At 39.9% G+C, this 19,640-nt stretch overlaps 1 protein-coding gene across 1 annotated transcript in view; it reads left to right on the plus strand.

Moving 5' to 3' along the window:
• The first annotated feature begins 2,420 nt into the window (after positions 1-2,420).
• The window catches only part of HIBADH (3-hydroxyisobutyrate dehydrogenase), a 105,367-nt gene continuing 88,147 nt past the window's right edge, over positions 2,421-19,640 (plus strand). Inside the window, exons 1-2 of the mRNA XM_077775394.1 lie at positions 2,421-2,691; positions 15,231-15,391. Coding sequence (XP_077631520.1) covers positions 2,601-2,691; positions 15,231-15,391 — 252 coding nt within the window. The 5' untranslated portion in view covers positions 2,421-2,600. The remainder of the gene's footprint in view (positions 2,692-15,230; positions 15,392-19,640) is intronic.

Consider the following 19,640-nt stretch of genomic DNA (forward strand, 5'->3'; position numbering starts at 1 on the left):
TCTACAAACGAAGCCACCCAGGTGCCCCAAGGTTCTAGTTTTTGGCTTCTCTAGTAACCAGTATGGGAGCATAAGGCGAAATAAAAACCCAGGAGCTTACCTCTGTGTCCCTCTGTGGGTCCTGAGGTCCCTAGATGGTATGCTGTTTTTTCTGCACTTCTCAGAGTTTCTTAAATTTGTTTTAATGTATAATGTCCAGACTTTTTAGCTGTACTTTTTCAGAGAGATAGAGAAAAACAGACTTACTCCTTCTTCCCAGAAGTAGAAACAGAAGAGCCTGTAACATATTGAAATGCAATTTCAAACAAAATCACGTGGCAGAGATCTAGGGAGAAGGTGTAATGCCCTTCAAACAAAGATATCAGGAAGGCAATCAAATATCAGGCCAGCAATAGGCAGTAACAGCCTTTGCAAATACAATAATATCTGCAAGCACCTTCAGATGGTGATTGTTTAAAAAAATCATTAATGCTTATTAGAAACATCTACGAAAATCCCAGAGCCTTAATTTATGAATCAGTATAGGGCTCCTGGGAGGAGATATTGAACTACACGATGTAAGGATACAGAGAAACTGTGACTTATTCCCTGGTTCTGGTTGAGGAAAAAAGTCAAAATTTCAAGGCACTCATTCCCTTTTCAAAGCCATCACATTAATTTTTTAAAAAAAGAAAGCACGAATTAAAAAGACCGCATGCCCAGCTTTAGTTCTGTTTGCTCCTTTCTGAGCCCCTTCCCCCTCTCTCCCTTTTGAGTCCTAGCAAACTGCTGTTCATAGGAGGCAACCTGGTGTAAAGAAATACTCATTTTCAAGAGAAGATCCCTATAAACAACCTAGAGAAACAAAAACAGTAGCTCACAATAAAAATGACAAAAACAATCTGATTGGGTATAAAATCTCAAGAGGACTGGGATATAAACTTTAGGAGCTGGAGATCAATTGATAGATAGGTTGTCCCGTGTTGCAACTAGCTCTGCTATGTGGGTTGACATAGTTGAAAGGCAGAGCACATTTCAGCAGTTAATTATAGAAACCCGTTGGGCTACATTTATTGGTTGCAGGAGGCTTATCCCAACTAAAACCTAAATAAACTGCGAAGAGAGTATCTGATAGGACATGCTCCAGAAACCAATAAATAGATTTGGGTGGGAACCCAAATCTAGGAGACCGTCCCAGTAGCTGGAATGATTTTTCCTTCCTCTCTTCCCGGCTTCTTCTTCTTGGTTGGTGTGGGGTAGAGGGCTGGGGTAGAGAGACAGCCAAAGAAGGCAAATTGTTTTTGTACCTTTACAAATCTGAAACCTTGCACTCTATCAGTTCCTGGAAACACTGAGAGAACCTGCTTGGAAATTATTCCGTTTCTTTTCTTTCCCTGTAGGCACTTCCAACTCTTTGCTTTGGAGAGAAGCAAAAATGAAGGTCAAAGTCAAATCTGTTGATTCTGCTGCTTAGATCAAAAGGTTGGGTGAGCACAAGCTAGGCAAATGATGAAGCAGAATGAATTTGGGGTGGGGGGTGGACACCCTGGGATTTCTATTCTCCTAGCCACTCCTATTTCTCATCCTGTACTATTTTTCCAGCAAAGATTCTAAGTCTTGCTTTGAATGTCTCACAACCTTTTGCTGGGGTCAGTGGAGGTGGGAAGCTCTGCAATTACTGCCAAAGGGTTCTGAGATTCAAATAGTACACCAAACACAGAAGAATAAATCTGACACATATATGCGTTGAGACAATTTTCTGGATTTTCGTTTAACCTTAGCTATTGCTTACGAAATGCAGAATTTTCAAACATTAGAGAAATACATATTGGAATAGAGACTACACGTTCTACCCTTCAAAGAGAACAATGTTAGCAACTTGTTTTCCTACTATTTTTCATATTTACGGAGAAACTGTGTTAAATAAAAGGAAATTAATTTAAAAGTTATTACATTTATGGTGGATTTCTGTTGTTTCTCAACGAACAGACGCTAAAAGTACAAATACTAACATCAGGAGACCGACAAATGACTGAAGTTAAAAATGGGTCCCTATACTTAGAAAAGCTAGGAATTTCTGCACTTGCCTAACAATTGCAGCAGCTGCTGCGCATTAAAATGTCCCCGTCTCAGAGGAGACAACACACGTAGTTACACCCTCCGAGGGGGCGGTTCTGGGGGGGAGGGGGTGTCGAGAGCTCGTTGGAGGCGGCAGTGAGGGACAGCCACCGCCTCCCAAAACCCGCTGCGTTTCGACAAACAAGGAGACTCGCGCCCGCAGTCTGTAAGGGAGAGAGGAGATTGGGGGCGGGGCCAGGCCTTTGAGGTGGGTGGGGTTCGAAAAGGGTTCCTATTGGTAGTTAGAGAAGTGCGGGAACCTGAGAATCTGATTGGTCTGGTCCCCTGTCCATAAGGGGACTGACGACCCCTGGCTCGCCGGGCCGCGCCTCTCGGCGTCGTGCTCCTCCCCTCGCGGGTGGGTGCCGACCCCGAACTGCAGAGCGCGTGCGCGCGCGGCCCCACGCCGCGGCGTTTCCCGCCCGCTCCGCGGCGCACCCTCGCAATCAGTGGGCGAGCTGGGAGCCGCGGAGGTCACCGCAGGGAGGCGGGGCGGGGGCAGCATGGCAGCCTCCTTATGGCTCCGTGGAGCCGCCTCCGGCCTCCGGTATTGGAGCCGCCGGCAGCGCCTGGCAGTGGCCAGCCTTGCAGTGGGTAAGGACCTCGCGCCTTCTCCCCCCGTCCCTCCTCTGGCTGCCCGCTTCTCGCGCCCTGATGGCAGAAGAGGTGTCTTCACGGGAGGCGCGGCGGTTGGGTCCGGGCTTGAAACCCCCAATTTTGGCTGGTCCCAAGGCCTGCCCTCTCTGCGGCAACCTCTCGCACAGCTAGTGCTTCCCCCTACTACCTCCGCCCGGGATCCAGATGAATGGCGTTCTGCGTCTTTTCCGAGACTTAAGGGGTGGGAAGAGCTTAGGATAAGGGAGGAGAATTTGGTTCCGGGGCGTGCTTTTTTGGAGTTAGGGCCCCGAGGACAATTGGAGGGCCCAATTCCAAGGGCGACTCGGCACCTACCCCTGCGACTCCTGGGCTTAACAGCTCTGGCTGACCTTTCAACGCCCCCCTGGGTGCTCCCTGGCTGGCTTGCCCTCGGGCTGCGGGGCTTGATTTTTGTTTAACCACTTTAATCGCATAGGGTGGTCTGATACAAGTGGTTGTGTGTACAAACCAGGTGGCAAGTCCAGCGAAGTTTTAAGTCACTTTTGACCTGCAAGGCGGGCCGCCCCTCCCCAGCCCCTGTTTCTTTGCACTTCTGTCAAATTATTAACCAAGGCACTTTCAACGTCCTCAAAATTGTGAACTGAAGCTATTCTGTTACTCCCCCGCAGACCATTTTAAGTGATGGCAGCTAATCATCGACTTAGGAAGAGGCAGGTTTTAAATCCTCAGAGATTTAATCATTGTCAGTTTTCCGGTGACGAACTGGAGTGAATTAGGGTTATCCCAGCAGAATCTAGAAAGTGGTTCTTGATTCTTCCTCATTCCTTCAGTTTCTACTACACCAAGATTCTTATTTAATTGAAAAATTGGTGGTTTTGTGGGGACACTGCCATTGTCTTTCTGTACAAGTTTGAGAGTTTTAACAGTGCCTTGAGCAGTTTCATACTCGGGAATTTTTTTTTTTTAAGGCCTTGGTATTCATTTTTTCTGTTCACTTAAAAAATAGCAGGCCGGGAACTTAGTTCTTAATAGCTCCCCTTCCTCCTGCTCAGTAAACCTAAGCAGAACAGTGAATTTCCTCTCTGGCTTGAGACAGGCTGACTCCCTGTGATTCAAGAGAACAGATGTCTGATACAGAATCACGGTAACAAGATACAAACTCGCAGAATCTGCTAAACTTGAGTGTAACCACTATTTGAGCTAACATTTATTTACTGAGCCACACACAAAAAAATGCCTTCCACTTTGGGAATACTTAAAAAAATGTATACATATAATATATATGTATATTAGTCACTTCTCCACTCTACTAAATGCACCCCTTTTCACATGAATGCCATTCTTTCCGTTTTGATTAGTGAGGGAAGACATATGTGCTGTTAGTGGTTTTACAAGGTGTTCTAATGATACTTTAATGAGCCTTTGATGTACCGTTTAGAGTTATGAAAGTTCTTTCAATTCATGCTGGAGGGCCCAATGCCTAAAACTGTCATACTTGCCTCTTAAACTGGATTGGTCTACTTCACAATGCTGGCTAGGCATACAATCTTGTTCTTTGGGTTCTTTGACCCAAAGGTTTATGAATATAGATTTATGATAAATTTTAAATATTTCATTCTGTGATGATTACTTAAAACACTTCAGTTGTTTTTACTCAGTGGACTTGTTTTAAATGTTTCTGTTAACTTTACTAAATTTACTTATGCATTGATTTTTTTTGAAATTGGAGTCTTAAAAATTTTTAAGTTTTACATGCAAATTTAGAGTCTAGGGACGTAAAGAAAAACAGCGTGTTCAAATAGTAACATTATTTAGTGCCCTGAATTGTGTGGGACATGTTTCCTTATTATATGTAGAATGGTTATATCATGGAAGATACCATTATAAAGATCCATACAATTTACTTACTTTAAAAAAAAAAAAAGAACAAAAAGATCTAAAGGTTGCCAATTAATGGCATATTTTTTTTTTTTTCTTTTTTTTTTTTTTGAGAGAGAGACAGCGTGAGTAGGGGAGGGTCAGAGAGAGAGGGAGTCACAGACTGAAACAGGCTCCAGGCTCTGAGCTGGCAGTCAGCACAGAGCCCGACGCGGGGCCCGAACCCACAAACCGCGAGATCATGACCTAAGCGAAAGTCGGACGCCCAACCGACTAAGCCACCCAGGCGCCCCGATTAATGGCATATCTTAATTTAAAAATGTTTAAAGCATCAAAAAGAAAAAATAAAAGAAATATTAAGCTATACCATATATTACTATTTTACCACCATTTATTAAGGAGTTTTTTTATTTCGGTGTACCTGGGTGACTCAGTTAAGCATCTGACTTCAGCTCAGTTCGTGATCTCAGGGTTCATGGGTTTGAGCCCCACTTTGGACTCTGCACTGACAGTGCGGAGTCTGCTTGGGATTCTCTCTCTCCTTCTCTCTGCCCCTTCCCCACTTGTGCTTTCTCTCTCTCAAAATAAATAAACTTATAAACGTAAATTTAAAAAAATTTGTTAAGTTTTGTATTTTATCTTGAAAGGTAATTAGATTTATTTAGACTTCTTGAAACAAACAAAAATTTCCAGTTATAGGCCCTTTGTATTTATTGTGATTCATCAACATGTACATGGAAGAGTAATTTCTATCAGAGCATCTTGAATGACCGTTCCACCGACCTGACCAAAGGTGGAATGGGAAAATTAAACACATCATGTGCAGAAATGGGAATAAAATTTTTTAATTATTGGCCTTATTGTATGTATGAAATCTATTTTCAATTTCAAAATATTCTCTATTTTCAAAGCAACACATACTATAAATGAAATATATGGCATTTTCCCCTTTAAGCCTCTAGGATTGTACACGAAGTTCTGAAAAGCTCCATATTGTCCTTGGACCATAAATTGACCTTAAGCTTGTAAGATTACATAGGGAGGGCATGTATTTTTTAAATATCTTGACTGAGACAATAAAGGTCTTTATAGAGTAAGTCATCACTCTTAGTTTGGTAATTCTTAGTATTAAAACAAATAGAATAGTTCTGATATAATGTTAAGTGATAAAGCAGGATACGAAGTCGTATATACCATATAATCTCACAATATAATGAGGAAATGCACTTAAAAGACTGGAAGGCCTATGCAAAGTGCTAATAGTGATTATTTTTGTGTAGTGAGGTTAGCTTTTTCCCTTACCATGATACTTTTCATATTTTCCAGTTTTCTGCAATTTTTGCGTTTTGAAATTTAGACTAGCCTGGTTTGGGGGAGTACTGAATGTTACCAAGTCATGAATAGCTTTGCCCCTGTCTCATTGGAGAAAAAGAATTTACATCTGTGGATTTAGAAACTAATGTTGCCAAATTGTGTTGCTAGTTTCTTTATCATTCAACCAATGTCATCTCTCTATTGTGTTGACTGATTTTCTGCCAGCCCAATTATAGCTTTGGTCTAATTCTGCTATTTCTACACATTAATGTGTGTGGCTTAAAGGAAGATATATTATTTAAGTTTGAAAGCTTTTAGGGTAATAACTCTATGATACTCATTTGAATACCCACCTCATTGAGAGCACATTCTTTTTTAAAAAAAAAAAATGTTTATTTCCTTTGAGAGAGAGAGTGTACACGCAAACACACCGGTGCAAGTGGGTGTGGGTCAAAAAGCGAGGGAGAGAGAATCCCAAGCCCTGACTCGGGGCTTGATCCTATGAACCATGGGATCATGACCTGAGCTGAAATTAAGAGTTAGATGCTTAACCAACTGAGCCACCCAGGCACCCCAGAAGCATATTTTATATTGTCCAAGCACTCCTAATGTTTCACTTTAACTAAGAGCTTATTTCCTTAGATAGAGAGCATCCCTAAAATACACTCTATCCCTTTTTCTACGCTCTGGCTCTTCTTACCTGATAGGCAAAATGGGAATTTGGCATAGGATTTTTACCCCAGTGCTGCTGTTTGACTACTGATAGTGAAAGTAGCAGATACTTATGGACTAACATGTGCCAGGCACCATTTGACACCTTATGCGTATTATCTTAAGCGTTACATACCAAGCGTATTATACCAAGCGTTACACTTGGTCCTGTGACCCCTTTTTCTCCCCCCTAATACATAGACCTACTTTTCTGCTCCCTCATTTCATTAAGTCCCTCTCTAGGTTTGTCTGTATCCAGCCAAGACCTCAGACTTATTTATAATCAGGGATTTCAGCAATGCCTTTGATAGCATTCTGGGTATTATTTTTTCTCCACCTCCTGCTCTTACTCTGGGTAACTTCTATTGTCTGTGGTCTGTGTTCTCTTGGCTGCCACTTAAGTAGAGTTACTGACAGTCACAGAAATTTGCTGATTAGATACAATCTTTTTGCTAATTTCTAGTTCATTTCTAGTTAATTTCTCTGCTCCATATTCAGATTACCCACAACATTTCCAGATATTTTATTTAGGGCTGTCAGTCTGTGGAACCAGTCAGATGTAGAGAGATGGCGGGGCGCCTGGGTGGCTCCCTCAGTTAGCATCTGACTTCAGCACAGGTCATGATCTCATGGTTCGTGGGTTCAGGCCCCGCATCGGGCTCTGTGCTGACCGCTCGGAGCCTGGAGCCTGGAGCCTGCTTCAGATCCTGTGTCTCCTTTTCTCTTTGCCCCTCCCCTGCATGTGCTCTGTCTCTCTCTCTCTCTCTCTCTTAGAGATGGCATCACAATGATTGTTTTAGTTTATTTTTAAGCTTATTTATTTTGAGACAGAACAAGTGAGGGAGGGGCAGAACGGAGGGAGGGAGGGAAGGAGGGAGGGGGAGAGAGAGAGAGAGAGAGAGAGAGAGAGAGAACGAACCTAAAGCAGGCTCCACACCACCAGTGCAAGCCTAATGCAGGGCTTGGACTCTCACACTACAAGATCATGACCTGAGCTGAAGTTGGGATGCTTAACTGACTGAGCCACTCAGATGCCCCATGATTGGCTTAGGTTATTTGGAACTTGACCCTGGGTCTGGGAGAAAGGGATATTAGAGAGTCAACCTGCAATGTTTAATGGTTGTTGCGACACAGATTATCTTTGTTGGATCTACTTTATCACCATCTTTACACTGTAATTGCTTTAGAACTGACTTTTATCCCCATATGCCCATTTGATGAAACCTCTCTCTAGTCATTCACTAATAGAGCATTATTAAACATTCACTATATGCCAATTCATTTATTTTATTATGAAAGTAATTACAAAAGTTAAATGCAGTTGGTAAAAACTCAAAAGATTGTAAAACATAGCCTTTTATCTAACTCTGACCCATCATTCCACCTCTCTAGATGTAACTACTGTTTCTTACATATTCTTATAGAAGCTTAGTAAAAGTTAATGCCTTTGTATTTTTTTCTCTCCTTATACATGGCATGTTATTATATATAATGCTCTTTATCTTTTTTTGACTTAATAACCTATCCTGGAGAATTTTTCATTATATTTTTAGATAACACATTCTTTTGAACATCTGTATATTCTGTCACTGTATTGATTTTCTATGGATTATCAAGTGTCCTGTTAATGTATATTTAGTTTTTATGAGTCATTAAGTGTTCTCATAATGTGTATTTAGTTTACGTTTTTTCTGCTGTTACAAATAATACTATAATAAAATACATTTTTTGTTCAGAGTTTATGTATAGTAGGAATCAGCAAATTCGGGCCTATATCTGGGCCCCTGTTTTTGTAAATAAAATTGTATTAGAATACAAGCACAATCATTTGTTCATAGCTTGTCTCTGGCTGCTTTAAAAGTATAGCAGAAGAGTTGAGTAGCTGTGACATAGGCCTCTTGGCCCAGTAAGCTGAATTTCTACCGGACTCTTTAGGAAAACTGTGCTGAGCACTCAGTATAGCATAAATTCCTAGACATGGAATTATTGGGTCAGAGTATATGCTTTTTAAATTTAAATTTCATAATAAAATTCAATTGCAGATCACTTTTTTCCAATTGCCATCCAGAAGGCTAACCTAATATGTAACGCTACAGTGTATGAGTACACATTTTCATCTGTCCTTCCTTGCTGGATGAAAGGTTGTTCATTTGATAAGTGAAAAATGGTATTACATTGCTTTGTTTTATATTACAATTATGACAGAATTGAGTGTACTTTTAAAATTTTGTCATCTACGTATTTTCTGTTAACTGTTGTTTTGTGATTTTTGTCTACTTTAAAAATGAGTTATTCATATTTTTCTTCTAGATTTTAAAGTTATTTGCATATAAACTAAAGTAATGCTATTTCTATTTTGTGTTGCAACTGTTTTTCCTTGTTATTTATCTTTTGTCATGTTTGTGATATTTTTTCCGTATAGATATGCTAAGATTTTTCCCCTTTGTTTTATTATGAAAAATTTCAGGTAAAAATATTGAAAGAATAATATAATGTATAGCTACGTACTCTTTGCTTAGAGTCAACAATTATTAACATTTTGCCATATTTGCTTTATTTCTTTCCAAATATATTCATATCCTGCCTGTACCATTTAAAAGTAAAATGCAGATATCATGACACTTTAAACCTTAAATAATGCAGAGTGAATCTCCGTAGAATAAGGAGGGTCTCCTACATAACCAAACTATCACTTAAGGCAATTAGCAATTCCATGACATGCTTTTTTATCCAGTTCATATTTAAATTCCATAATTTTCTTTTTTTTAATTTTTTTTAAATTTATTTCTGAGAGAGAGAGACAGTGTGAGCAGGGGAGGGTCAGAGAGAGAGGGAGATACAGAATTTGAAATAGGCTCCAGGATCTGAGTTGGCTGTCAGCACAGAGCCTGATACGGGACTCAGACCCACAAACCGTGAGGTCATGACCTGAGCAGAAGTTGGACGCTTAACTGACTGAGCCACCCAGGTGCTCCACATGTTGGCCTTTTAAAAATAGCTTTATTGCAGGGCGCCTGGGTGGCTCAGTCAGTTAAGTGCCTGACTCTTGATATTGGCACTGGTCATGATCTCATGGTCACAGGATCAAGCCCTGTGTCAGGTTCTGTGCTGAGCATGGAATGTACTTTGGATTCTCTCCTCCCTCTCTATCTGCCTCTCCCCTGCTCATACTTTCTCTCTCTCTCTCTTTCTCTCTCAAAATAAATAAAAATAGACTTTAAAAAAGCAGCTTTATTGCAATATAGTTGAATCAGAACAGACTGTACATATTTTAAGTATACAATTTGGGACGCCTGGGTAGCTCAGTCGGTTAAGCGTCCGACTTCAGCTCAGGTCATGATCTCGCGGTTCGTGAGTTCAAACCCCATGGCTGTTCTGTGCTGACAGCTCAGAGCCTGGAGCCTGCTTCATATTCTGTGTCTCCCTGTCTCTCTGTCCCTTCCCATCTCATGCTCTCTCTGTCTCTCAATAATAAACATCAAAAAAATAAAACAAAAATAGTGTATACAATCTGGTCAGTTTTGACATAATGCATTTACCTGTGAAATCATCACCACAGTCAAGATAGTGAACATAACTGACACTCTTCCAAATTTCCTCCTGCCCCTTTCCATACACAAATACTTGTAATTATGTACTTTCACTAGATATAGATTCCTACCTTGACAGTTGTTTCAGCACTTTAAAGATGAGGCTATACTGTGTTCTCACTTGCTTTGTTTCTGACAAGAAATCTGCCTTATCTTTGTTCCTCTGTATATAATGTCTTTTCCTCTGGCTGCTTTTGAACATTTCAGTTATGAAGTGTCTTGGCATAGTTGTGTTTAAGTTTCTGGTCTTGGGAGTCATTGAGCTTCTTGGCTTTTGTGTGGTAGGGATTTATAGTTCTCAGAAAATTTGAACATTAAAATTTTTTTAAATATTTCTTTTTGAGAGAGAGAGAAACAGTGCAAACAGGGAAGGTGCAGAGAGAGAGGGAGACACAGACTCCAAAGCAGGCTCCAGGCTCTGAGCTGTCGGCACAGAACCCAACGTGGGGTACAAAATCCTGAATCGTGAAATCATGACCTGAGTCGAAGTTAGATGCTTAACTGACTGAGCCGCACAGACGCACCAATTATTTTCATCTGACACATGGTCATTTTCACCTTGCATAATTTGATTTTGAGTCTTTGTATCTTCCATGCCTCTACTTTTAGAACACGTGAACTGCATTTCTTTTAATATCCTTGTCCTCTAATTTTAACATCTTTGTGGGTTCAGGATCAGTTTCTTCTTTTTGCCTTATAAATGTTGACATTCCATCAGGCTTCATTCTGCAGCCTATTTATATATATACCTATATATAAATAGGAGAAAGAGAGAGAGCATGACAGGGGCAGAGAGAGGGAGAGAGAATCCCAGGCAGGCGCCACACTGTGAGCTCAGAATCTTGACATGGGACTCGATGACATGGGACTCGATGACATGGGACTCAATCTCACAACCATGAAAGTATAACCTGAACCAAAACGAAGAGTCACACATTTAACCAACTGAGCCATCCAGGCACCGCTGTTCTTCAGTCTCTCTTCAATACTCTCATTTGGCAATTTTATCAACTGCCACAATCTCAGTTCTCACCTTAAAGCAGATTATTACCAAATACGTCTCTTTTTTCTCATTCTATCTCTGAGATGATTATAATTGGTTATAATATTTCTAAGTCTGTGGGACATCTTTCAGCTCACTGACAGTTCACAGTTATTCCATTTAAAATGGAGATGGCTCGGGGCGCCTGGGTGGTTTAGTCAGTTAAGCGTCCGACTTTCGCTTAGGTCATGATCTCGCGGTTCGTGGGTTCGAGCCCCGCGTCGGGCTCTGTGCTGACTGCCAGCTCAGAGTCTGGAGCCTGTTTCAGTCTGTGACTCCCTCTCTCTCTGACCCTCCCCTGCTCACGCTGTCTCTCTCTCTCTCTCTCTCCTAGAAATAAATAAAACATTAAAAAAAAATAAATAAAAAAAAAATAAAATGGAGATGGCTCTTTTTCAATTTCTCCACTTAGGTTATTGATAGCACTATTTTCTTTCTGTCATCTTTGATCTTTTCCTTATTTTAGCCCATAAGCCAATCTATTGCTATGTCCTTTTACTTCTGCCTTTGAAACATTTCTCATATCTATCTTTTCTATGGCCACCATCTATTATTAACTCTGTCCTTATTTATGAACTGAATGTTTGTACCGCCACCCCACCCCTCATGTGTTGAAATCCTAATCACCCATGTGATGGTATTAGGAGTTGGGGCCTTTGGGAAGTAATTCTTCTGAGGGTGGAGTCCTCACAAATGCGATTCTCGTGTCCTTAGAGACAAGAGTGCTCATCCTCTCTGCTCTCTACCATGTGAGGATATAAGAAGATGGCCATATACAAGCCAGGAAGTGGGCTCTCCCCAGACACTGGATTTGTTGCCACCTTGATCTTGCATGTCCTGGCTTCCAGAACTGTGGAAAATAAATGTTAGATGTTTAAGCTATTCAGTCTATGGTATAATTGTTATAGCAGCTCAAATGGACAAAGACAGACCTATAGTAATATTACTATTTATGTTAGTCTTTAGTAGTATTACTATTATATTTATATTAGTCACAATAGTTTATTTTTGCTTTTGTTACCCTTCCATATCCGGGAGACATATCCAGAAAAATGTTGCTAAGGCCGACGGTATCAAAGAGATTGCTGCCTGTGGCACTACTTCTTGCTTACAAAATATAGTCAAATTGTTTAGCATGCTTCTCAGCCTTCCACATTATGGTTGCATTGTTTGTTTCAATCTTAATTTTTCTTGTTTTGTTTCTTTGTGCATCCTCCAGGAAGAATGGAGGGCAGTGTCATACAGTGGTTAAAAGTGAAGAACCTAGAGTCAGATTTGACGGGATTTGAGTCTTGGCATTGCAGTTTAGTAAGGTCTTGCGCATTTTATTTAAATTCACTAAGTGTCACCGCTTTCAACTGAAAGGCATAATGATAAGATAGGATGATAGTTCTATTTATAAAATGCTTAGTAAGTATCTGGAAAATAATCAAATTGCCAAGACTCTTAACTTTTACTGTTACTAATTTTTTCTTGGCTTTCCTATTTCCTTGCATATACTCATGTTCCTTTTTTATATGGAGTTCCCTGCCTTCGTACTCATGTTTCCATTTGAAATCCTAGAATACTTAGGTCAAATGCCATCTACGTTAAGTGCCAACCGGATGAATTCTTTATGTCAACACTTTTTTATACTTTATCCTTGACTTTCTTGTATTAGTGTTTGTGTACATAGTTTATTTCCTTTTGGATTTTAAGCTTGTTGAAAGCGAGGACTATATATCATTGTGTGTCCTGTGGCATCTGGCATGGTACATGAGAGAGTTGCTTGATATTTGTTGAATGTGTGAATGAATTGTGGTTCTACTTTGCCATACTTACTGTTTGACCTAGAGTGAGTTGCATATTAAATGAATTGTCTGTAAATCACAGTCTTCCTAATTTCTTATGTTTTTAGTAAATTATACCTTTCCAAGCTTAATACCTTTGTCTGGCACAATAGTTATTAGCATTATTAGTTATCAGTGTTAGAGTTCTCTTACAAAGTATACTTCTCATTCTGTTTAATATCAAAATAAAATTTCAGTTAGGTGTCATTTCTGTCATTGAACCTCTTGTGGACCAGAAAAAGTCAGACACAGGACCCCTATTATACCCACTGTGTTAAACTTAGTAGTACTGGTAAGATGATGTTGGACAAGAATACCACCCATATTTAATGGAAATGGTAGAGTCAGGTCATCAAGTTTAGGGATTAAATATGCTTCTCACCCAAGAAGACCTCTAGTTCTTTTTTTTTTTTAAGTTTTTATTTTTAAGTAATCTCTACAATATGGGGCTTGAACTCACAAGATCCAGATCCAGAGTCACACTTTCCACCAACTGACCCAGCCAGGTGCCCCAGAAGACCTCTATTTTTTAAGCTTTAGGGCTTCATATAATTTGCTTTTCGTCAGTCTAATTCTATTTAGATTAAATTGAAGGAAGAGCAGGGATTCATTAGTTGAGAGGAGCTGAAACTGAAAGGGAGGCTGTGATTAGTTGGTGCACTGCACAGTTTTATAATGGGAGTCTTTGAAAGACAGGAAAAATAATGCTCGGAAAGACCGGGGAAAGGGCAAGTGGAGTGATTTCTTCTCTGACTAGACTGGGAGCTTTTCAATGGCAAGGACTGTATGTGTCTTACTTCTGTCCATCTTTGAGCTCCGTGACAGTACTTCATGCAGTGAATACTTGTTGAGTGGAGTTCTAAATCTAGAAGTGAAGAAAGAGCATCTAAGGTTATTTTCATGGCAATGCAAATCTCTCTTTCAAAATGCATTACTTTGAATTGTGTGCCCCAGCATGGTTTCAAAAGGCCTTTTATGAAAAAGAAAAAAATAAAACAAAACTCGCATGCAGCTCTTTAAAAACATTTTCCCCCCTATAAATGGCAATGCCCCTTCTCTGAAAGCGCATGGACTTGTTAGCCCCAGTCACTGAGACTATTACCCTAGCCACTTAAAGCCTATGGAAGCCTCCCTGTCTTCTTTCCTAGAACCCACTTTCTAAACTGGTGACTTAGTTGAAATACATGCTCCTGGATTTAACATTTTATTAACATTTTTCTTAATACCATTGGATGGGGTGCTTTCCATAAATGTGGGTGTAGGAAGGTAAAAAAACTTTTCCATTCTCGGACCTCATCCGAGATAGGTGTTTTATTGAATATTTTCAGTTTTTCATACACATTATTAAAGGAGATAATATAGAATGGGGAATCTAGAATACTTGATATATTAGGTAAAGTACATAACATTTTAGAAACGATAACCTTATAAGATTTATTGTTAAAAATGGTAAAGGGACGTTATAGAGATAGAAAGCAGGAGAGATGGCTTAAAACTATATAGTTGTTTCCTGCAGACCTAAATAATAAGTTTGTCTGTATATGGTTGATGTCTTTATTTTTTAAAGTTTATTTATTTATTTTGAGGGAGAGAGAGAGCAAACGGGAGGGGCGGAGAGAGAAAGAGGGAGAGAGAATCCCAAGCAAGCTCCACACTCTCAGTGCAGAGCCCCATGTGGGGCTCAAACTCATGAACCATGAGATCAAGACCTGAGCTGAAATCAGGAGTCAGATGCTTAGCTGACTGAGCTACCCAGGCTCCCCCATGGTTGATGTCTTTAAATGTGATTAGATCATTAGTTTGAAACTAGCATTTTAAAGGTTTATTTTTTAATAGAAAACATCTAGGGGGCTCCTGGGTGGCTCAGGTTTAAGCGTCCAACTTCAGCCCAAGATTAAGATCTCACTGTTCGTGAGTTCGAGCCCTGCATTGGGCTTTGTGCTGACAGCTCAGAGGCTGGAGCCTGCTTCGCTTTCTGTGTCTCCTCTCTCTCTGCCCTTCCCCAGCTCGCACTCTGTCCTTCTCTCTTTCAAAAATAAATAAACATTAAAAATTAAATGAACATTAAAAAAAATAGAAAACATCTAAATAACAGTTGACTTTTTAATATTAAATGCATGTTTACCATACAAAATGTCACTGCCTCTATTGAAAGTAATTTATTGAAATCAGTGTATTCTAGGTCAATGGCATCTAAGACTCCAGTTGGATTCATTGGACTGGGCAACATGGGGAATCCAATGGCAAAAAATCTCATGAAACATGGCTATCCACTCATTATTTATGATGTGTTTCCTGATGCATGCAAAGAGTTTCAAGATGCAGGTGAACAGGTAAGGCCTTTTCTTTATATTTGTTCTAGATTTTGATGTTTAAAAATAAATCTACATTCCAATAAGTGACAACCTAGGAGTATACCGGAATTGTAAACCTATTTCACTGTTAATTTTACATGTATTATGTATTTGTTTTATATATATATACACACACACACACACACACACACACATACATACATATAGTGTTGTTACCTTTCATCCAACATCCAGGTGTGCAACAAAGGTTAAGAAAGACCTATTCCTTGGCAGGTGACTCGGAGCATTTCCCAGGTTAGGTCAAAGGGGCTTGCTTTGGCTATGGATTAATTTTCTTTTGGCAACTTTATGGACTGCGCTGTGAAACCAGAGAGTTTGGTGGAAATAGTTTCCCATGTTATTAAGAGGCACAATTTGTCTTAGGACAAGAATAGGCTCAGGCAGTATCAGCAATAGCCAAATCATGGAACGAGCCCAAATGTACATCACCTGATGAATGGATAAAGAAGATGTGGTGTTTGGGGCGCCTGGGTGGCTTAGTCGGTTAAGCATCCGACTTTCGCTTAGGTCATGATCTCGCGGTTCGTGGGTTCGAGCCCTGCGTCGGGCTCTGTGCTGACTGCCAGCTTAGAGCCTGGAGCCTGTTTCAGTCTGTGACTCCCTCTCTCTCTGACCCTCCCCTGCTCACGCTGTCTCTCTCTCTCTCTCCTAGAAATAAATAAAACATTTAAAAAAAAAAAAAAAAGAAGATGTGGTGTATATATACAATAGAAATACTAGTCAGTGATTAAATAGAATGAAATTTGCCATTTACAACAACGTGGATGGAACTGGAAGGTATTAGGCTATGCTAAGCTAAATAAGTCAGAGAAAGACAGATATCATTGTGATTTCACTTATATGTGGAATTTGAGAAACTTAACAGATGCAGGAAGGGAAAGAAAAATAAGGTAAAAACAGAGAGGGAGGCTCTTAAATTCAGAGAATAAACAGGGTTGATGGACATGGGAGTTGGGAGGGGGAGGGGAAAATGGGTGCTGGGCATTGAGGGGGCCTCTTGTTGGGATGAGCACTGGGGGTTATATGTGAGTAATAAATCATGGGAATCTACTCCTGAAGCCGAGATGACACTGCATGTTAGCTAACTTGAGAATAAATTAAAAATAATAATAATAAAATAAAATAACTTCACAATTAAAAAAAAAACGAGAATAGGCTTAGGGATAGGAAACTTGGTTTGAATCCCAGCTTAGACACTTCCCTGCTGTCTTGCTGGGGGCAAGTTATTTCACCTCTGCTGATTTCCTCCTCTGTAAAATGGGAATGCGGACAACCTATGCCATTAGATTATGAGGCTTAAATGAGAGAATATATGTGAATGTGAATAAATGTGAATATATGTGAATTCATAAATATAGTAGCAGCACTTTATGAATGAATATGTTATTGGCCATAAACCAGGAGACAACCTAGAACCGCTGTGTGCCATAATGAATTACAGAGCTGAGTTAGGACAGACCTCTCGTGTTTTGTTTTTAGGCTATCATTTCAAGAATTTTTGGACTAGAATATATCCTGTTAGATGATAGCATCCACTGGTCAGGTCATGTTTGGATCTGTTAAACTTGATCAGTAACTCACATGGCGGGAAATCATGTATTAGTAACTGAATTTGGACTTTTGTTTTTTTGAGACATGGAGGAAATTCATATACAAGTTGTAGAATGGTAACTCGGGGTTGAGTGTAATCCCAGAATGGGGAGAATCCTAAAAATTTCCTGAGAAATACAGAAAACAGTGAGAGGAAAACTAAAATTAAACAGCTCACTTCTGGATGATAGACCGGAAGTAAATACTAAAAAATGTATTGCCTATGTATAGAGCAAGTTTAGGTTTCTAGAGATTTCTACTTTAGGGCAGCACATACAGATTGAATGCCTGCTGTACGTCTGGCAGTGTACACAGGGCTGTGGAGAATGAAACAGCTTGAGTTGGATGTGGCAAGGGAATAGGTGTGTCTTAGGTGGCAAGACTAAATGATATTACAAGGGAGCTTCTTTAAAATTGTGTTTTGACTCTAATAAAGTACTGAAGCAGTTTTCGATGAGGAAAGAATAATTAACTGTGAAGAGTCCTTTCATTTCACACAGGAACAATAAAAATATTGTATGTAATCTTCGCTTACCTCCAGACAGAAATGGCCTAGTCTGAAATGAAAGTCACAGAGACAGGGTCTCTCAGAACGCTAAATAGAAATGAGAAGATTCTAGGACAGAGTGCTCAGTCATTGGATTTTCCTTCCCCCACCCCTTGATGTATAAGTGGGTGTGAGGAAGAAAAGAAAATGGACTCTGGGTAGCTGCTCCTCCCAGATTAGTGAAGAGTGAAGACTTCCCTTACTTCTTGTCTGCCCCCAGCACATGGTGGGAAAAGTCCTGTGGCTGGTTCAGACCCAGGCAGCAGCCTGGAACAGAGAATGCTTTTTTCCCACACCCTCTCTCCCTTCCATCTCTGGTTCCCTTAAGATCTTGGCTCTGTGAGGTCCTCTGAGTGTTGATTGGAAGAGCAGTGGGCAGTGGGAGAATGTAAAACTTGGGTGAATGAAGGGAGGAAAAATAAAGGCTGAGACAACTTTGGGCCCGAGAGGAAAGTACCGTGCTATAATAAAATGAAAGTGTTTGTTGATAAGTGATTTATGCTGGCAGCCTAAACAACGTTTTGAATGGTGGCAGTGTCATTTGAACAAGTGCGATTTCCTCAGAGTGTTACTTTAAAAGGTAACATTAATTTGAATGAATAAGTTCTGGGATATGGAAATGTCATTATTATTATTTCATAGCTATATTTAAATTTGCAAAATGTTGGGTAAAAGAAAAACTGAGTTTTATTCTGCTACTGAAAGACAAAGACCAGACTTGGAGTGGGATGGAAAAATGTAGGTGAAAATCTTGAAACTTCTTGCCATTGTGCACAACAGTGTAATGAAAGGTTTAACAGTTTGACAGTTCAGAGCCTGTTTGTGTTGATGCTTCCATTTTGAGGACACGTGTCCCCTACCTTTCTCCCAATATTACTATATCAGGTGAAGCTGATAAAATGGCAGCCAAAGAAAATAAGTTTTTCCACCCAAAGATTGTACAGACTGGCTTGTTGATTTCTAATGTTGACTGTGCTTTCAGTGGGAAGCATCAAAATAGGGATATCTGGATCCCTAGCAACAGTTGGTTCTGAAGATCTTTGGACATTTCCGTGAAGAAGTGCTTTTTCTTTTTTACAAAGCAAAAAGTGGGGATTTGTTTGATGTAACCGAAGAGTTGGGGAGTGGTTTGACTGAGGCACGGTCCAATTTTGGGCACAAATGTAATTGGATTCCTTTCTGTCTGCCTCTTGTCTCTACTTTGTTCAGCAGCTCCCCCACCCCCTTAAGGTGCAAAATGGATACCTGCAGTTTCAGGTGAAGAGATGTTTCAGAATATTCTGATCCTGGAGCTTTTCTTCAAGCCTTAGCTAGTAGTAGAGCATACTAAATGGGTTATGAAGGAAATAAAAACATGACATGATAAAAATCTTTGACATGTTTGATGGTATTTAATCAATATGTTTGTGCCTTTAAATGTTAATCTATTCTAGGGGTACCTGGCTGGCTCAGTCAGTAGAACATTTGACTCTTGATCTTGGGGTCATGAGTTCAAGCCCCATGTTGGGCCCAGTTTATTTAAAAAGCTTAACCTGTTTTGAAAGGGCATTTATAATTGGTTAAGTATGTTATTTGTGGTCATTTCCATAAAAAATGTGGGCATTCATCTTTCAATATCCTTTTCTTATATCCTTATTTCTGTTGGAAACTCAGGTTTAACCTACAATGATGCCTCATTTCAGCTTTTAGAATCTTTTATAAGAATGTAATCCATGGTAATTATCAAGCCTTTGTATGTCAGAAATCATGACTTGATAAGTTGTGAATGCAGTGGTATAAAAACATACACCCTGGAACCAGACTGCCTGGGCTTCAATCTCAGCTCTCCCATATGCTGACTGTGTGACTTTGGACAGATTATTTAATCTCTCTCTACTTAAATTTCCTCATTTTATAAACTGGGGTTAATAGTACTACCTTTTTAGTCCTGGAGAACCCGACACATAGAAAGTGCTGTTTTTGCTGCCATTTTTGTGATTGTTATATCCCTACCATCTCTCTCCCAAATCTTTATTCCCCAACACTACACACAGAAACACACCACTGTCATTGTATCATCACCGAGTCCAG

The sequence above is a fragment of the Crocuta crocuta genome, unplaced genomic scaffold (genome assembly GCF_008692635.1).
Source record: "Crocuta crocuta isolate KB4526 unplaced genomic scaffold, BGI_CrCroc_1.0 scaffold197, whole genome shotgun sequence".
Taxonomy (NCBI): Eukaryota; Metazoa; Chordata; class Mammalia; order Carnivora; family Hyaenidae; genus Crocuta; species Crocuta crocuta.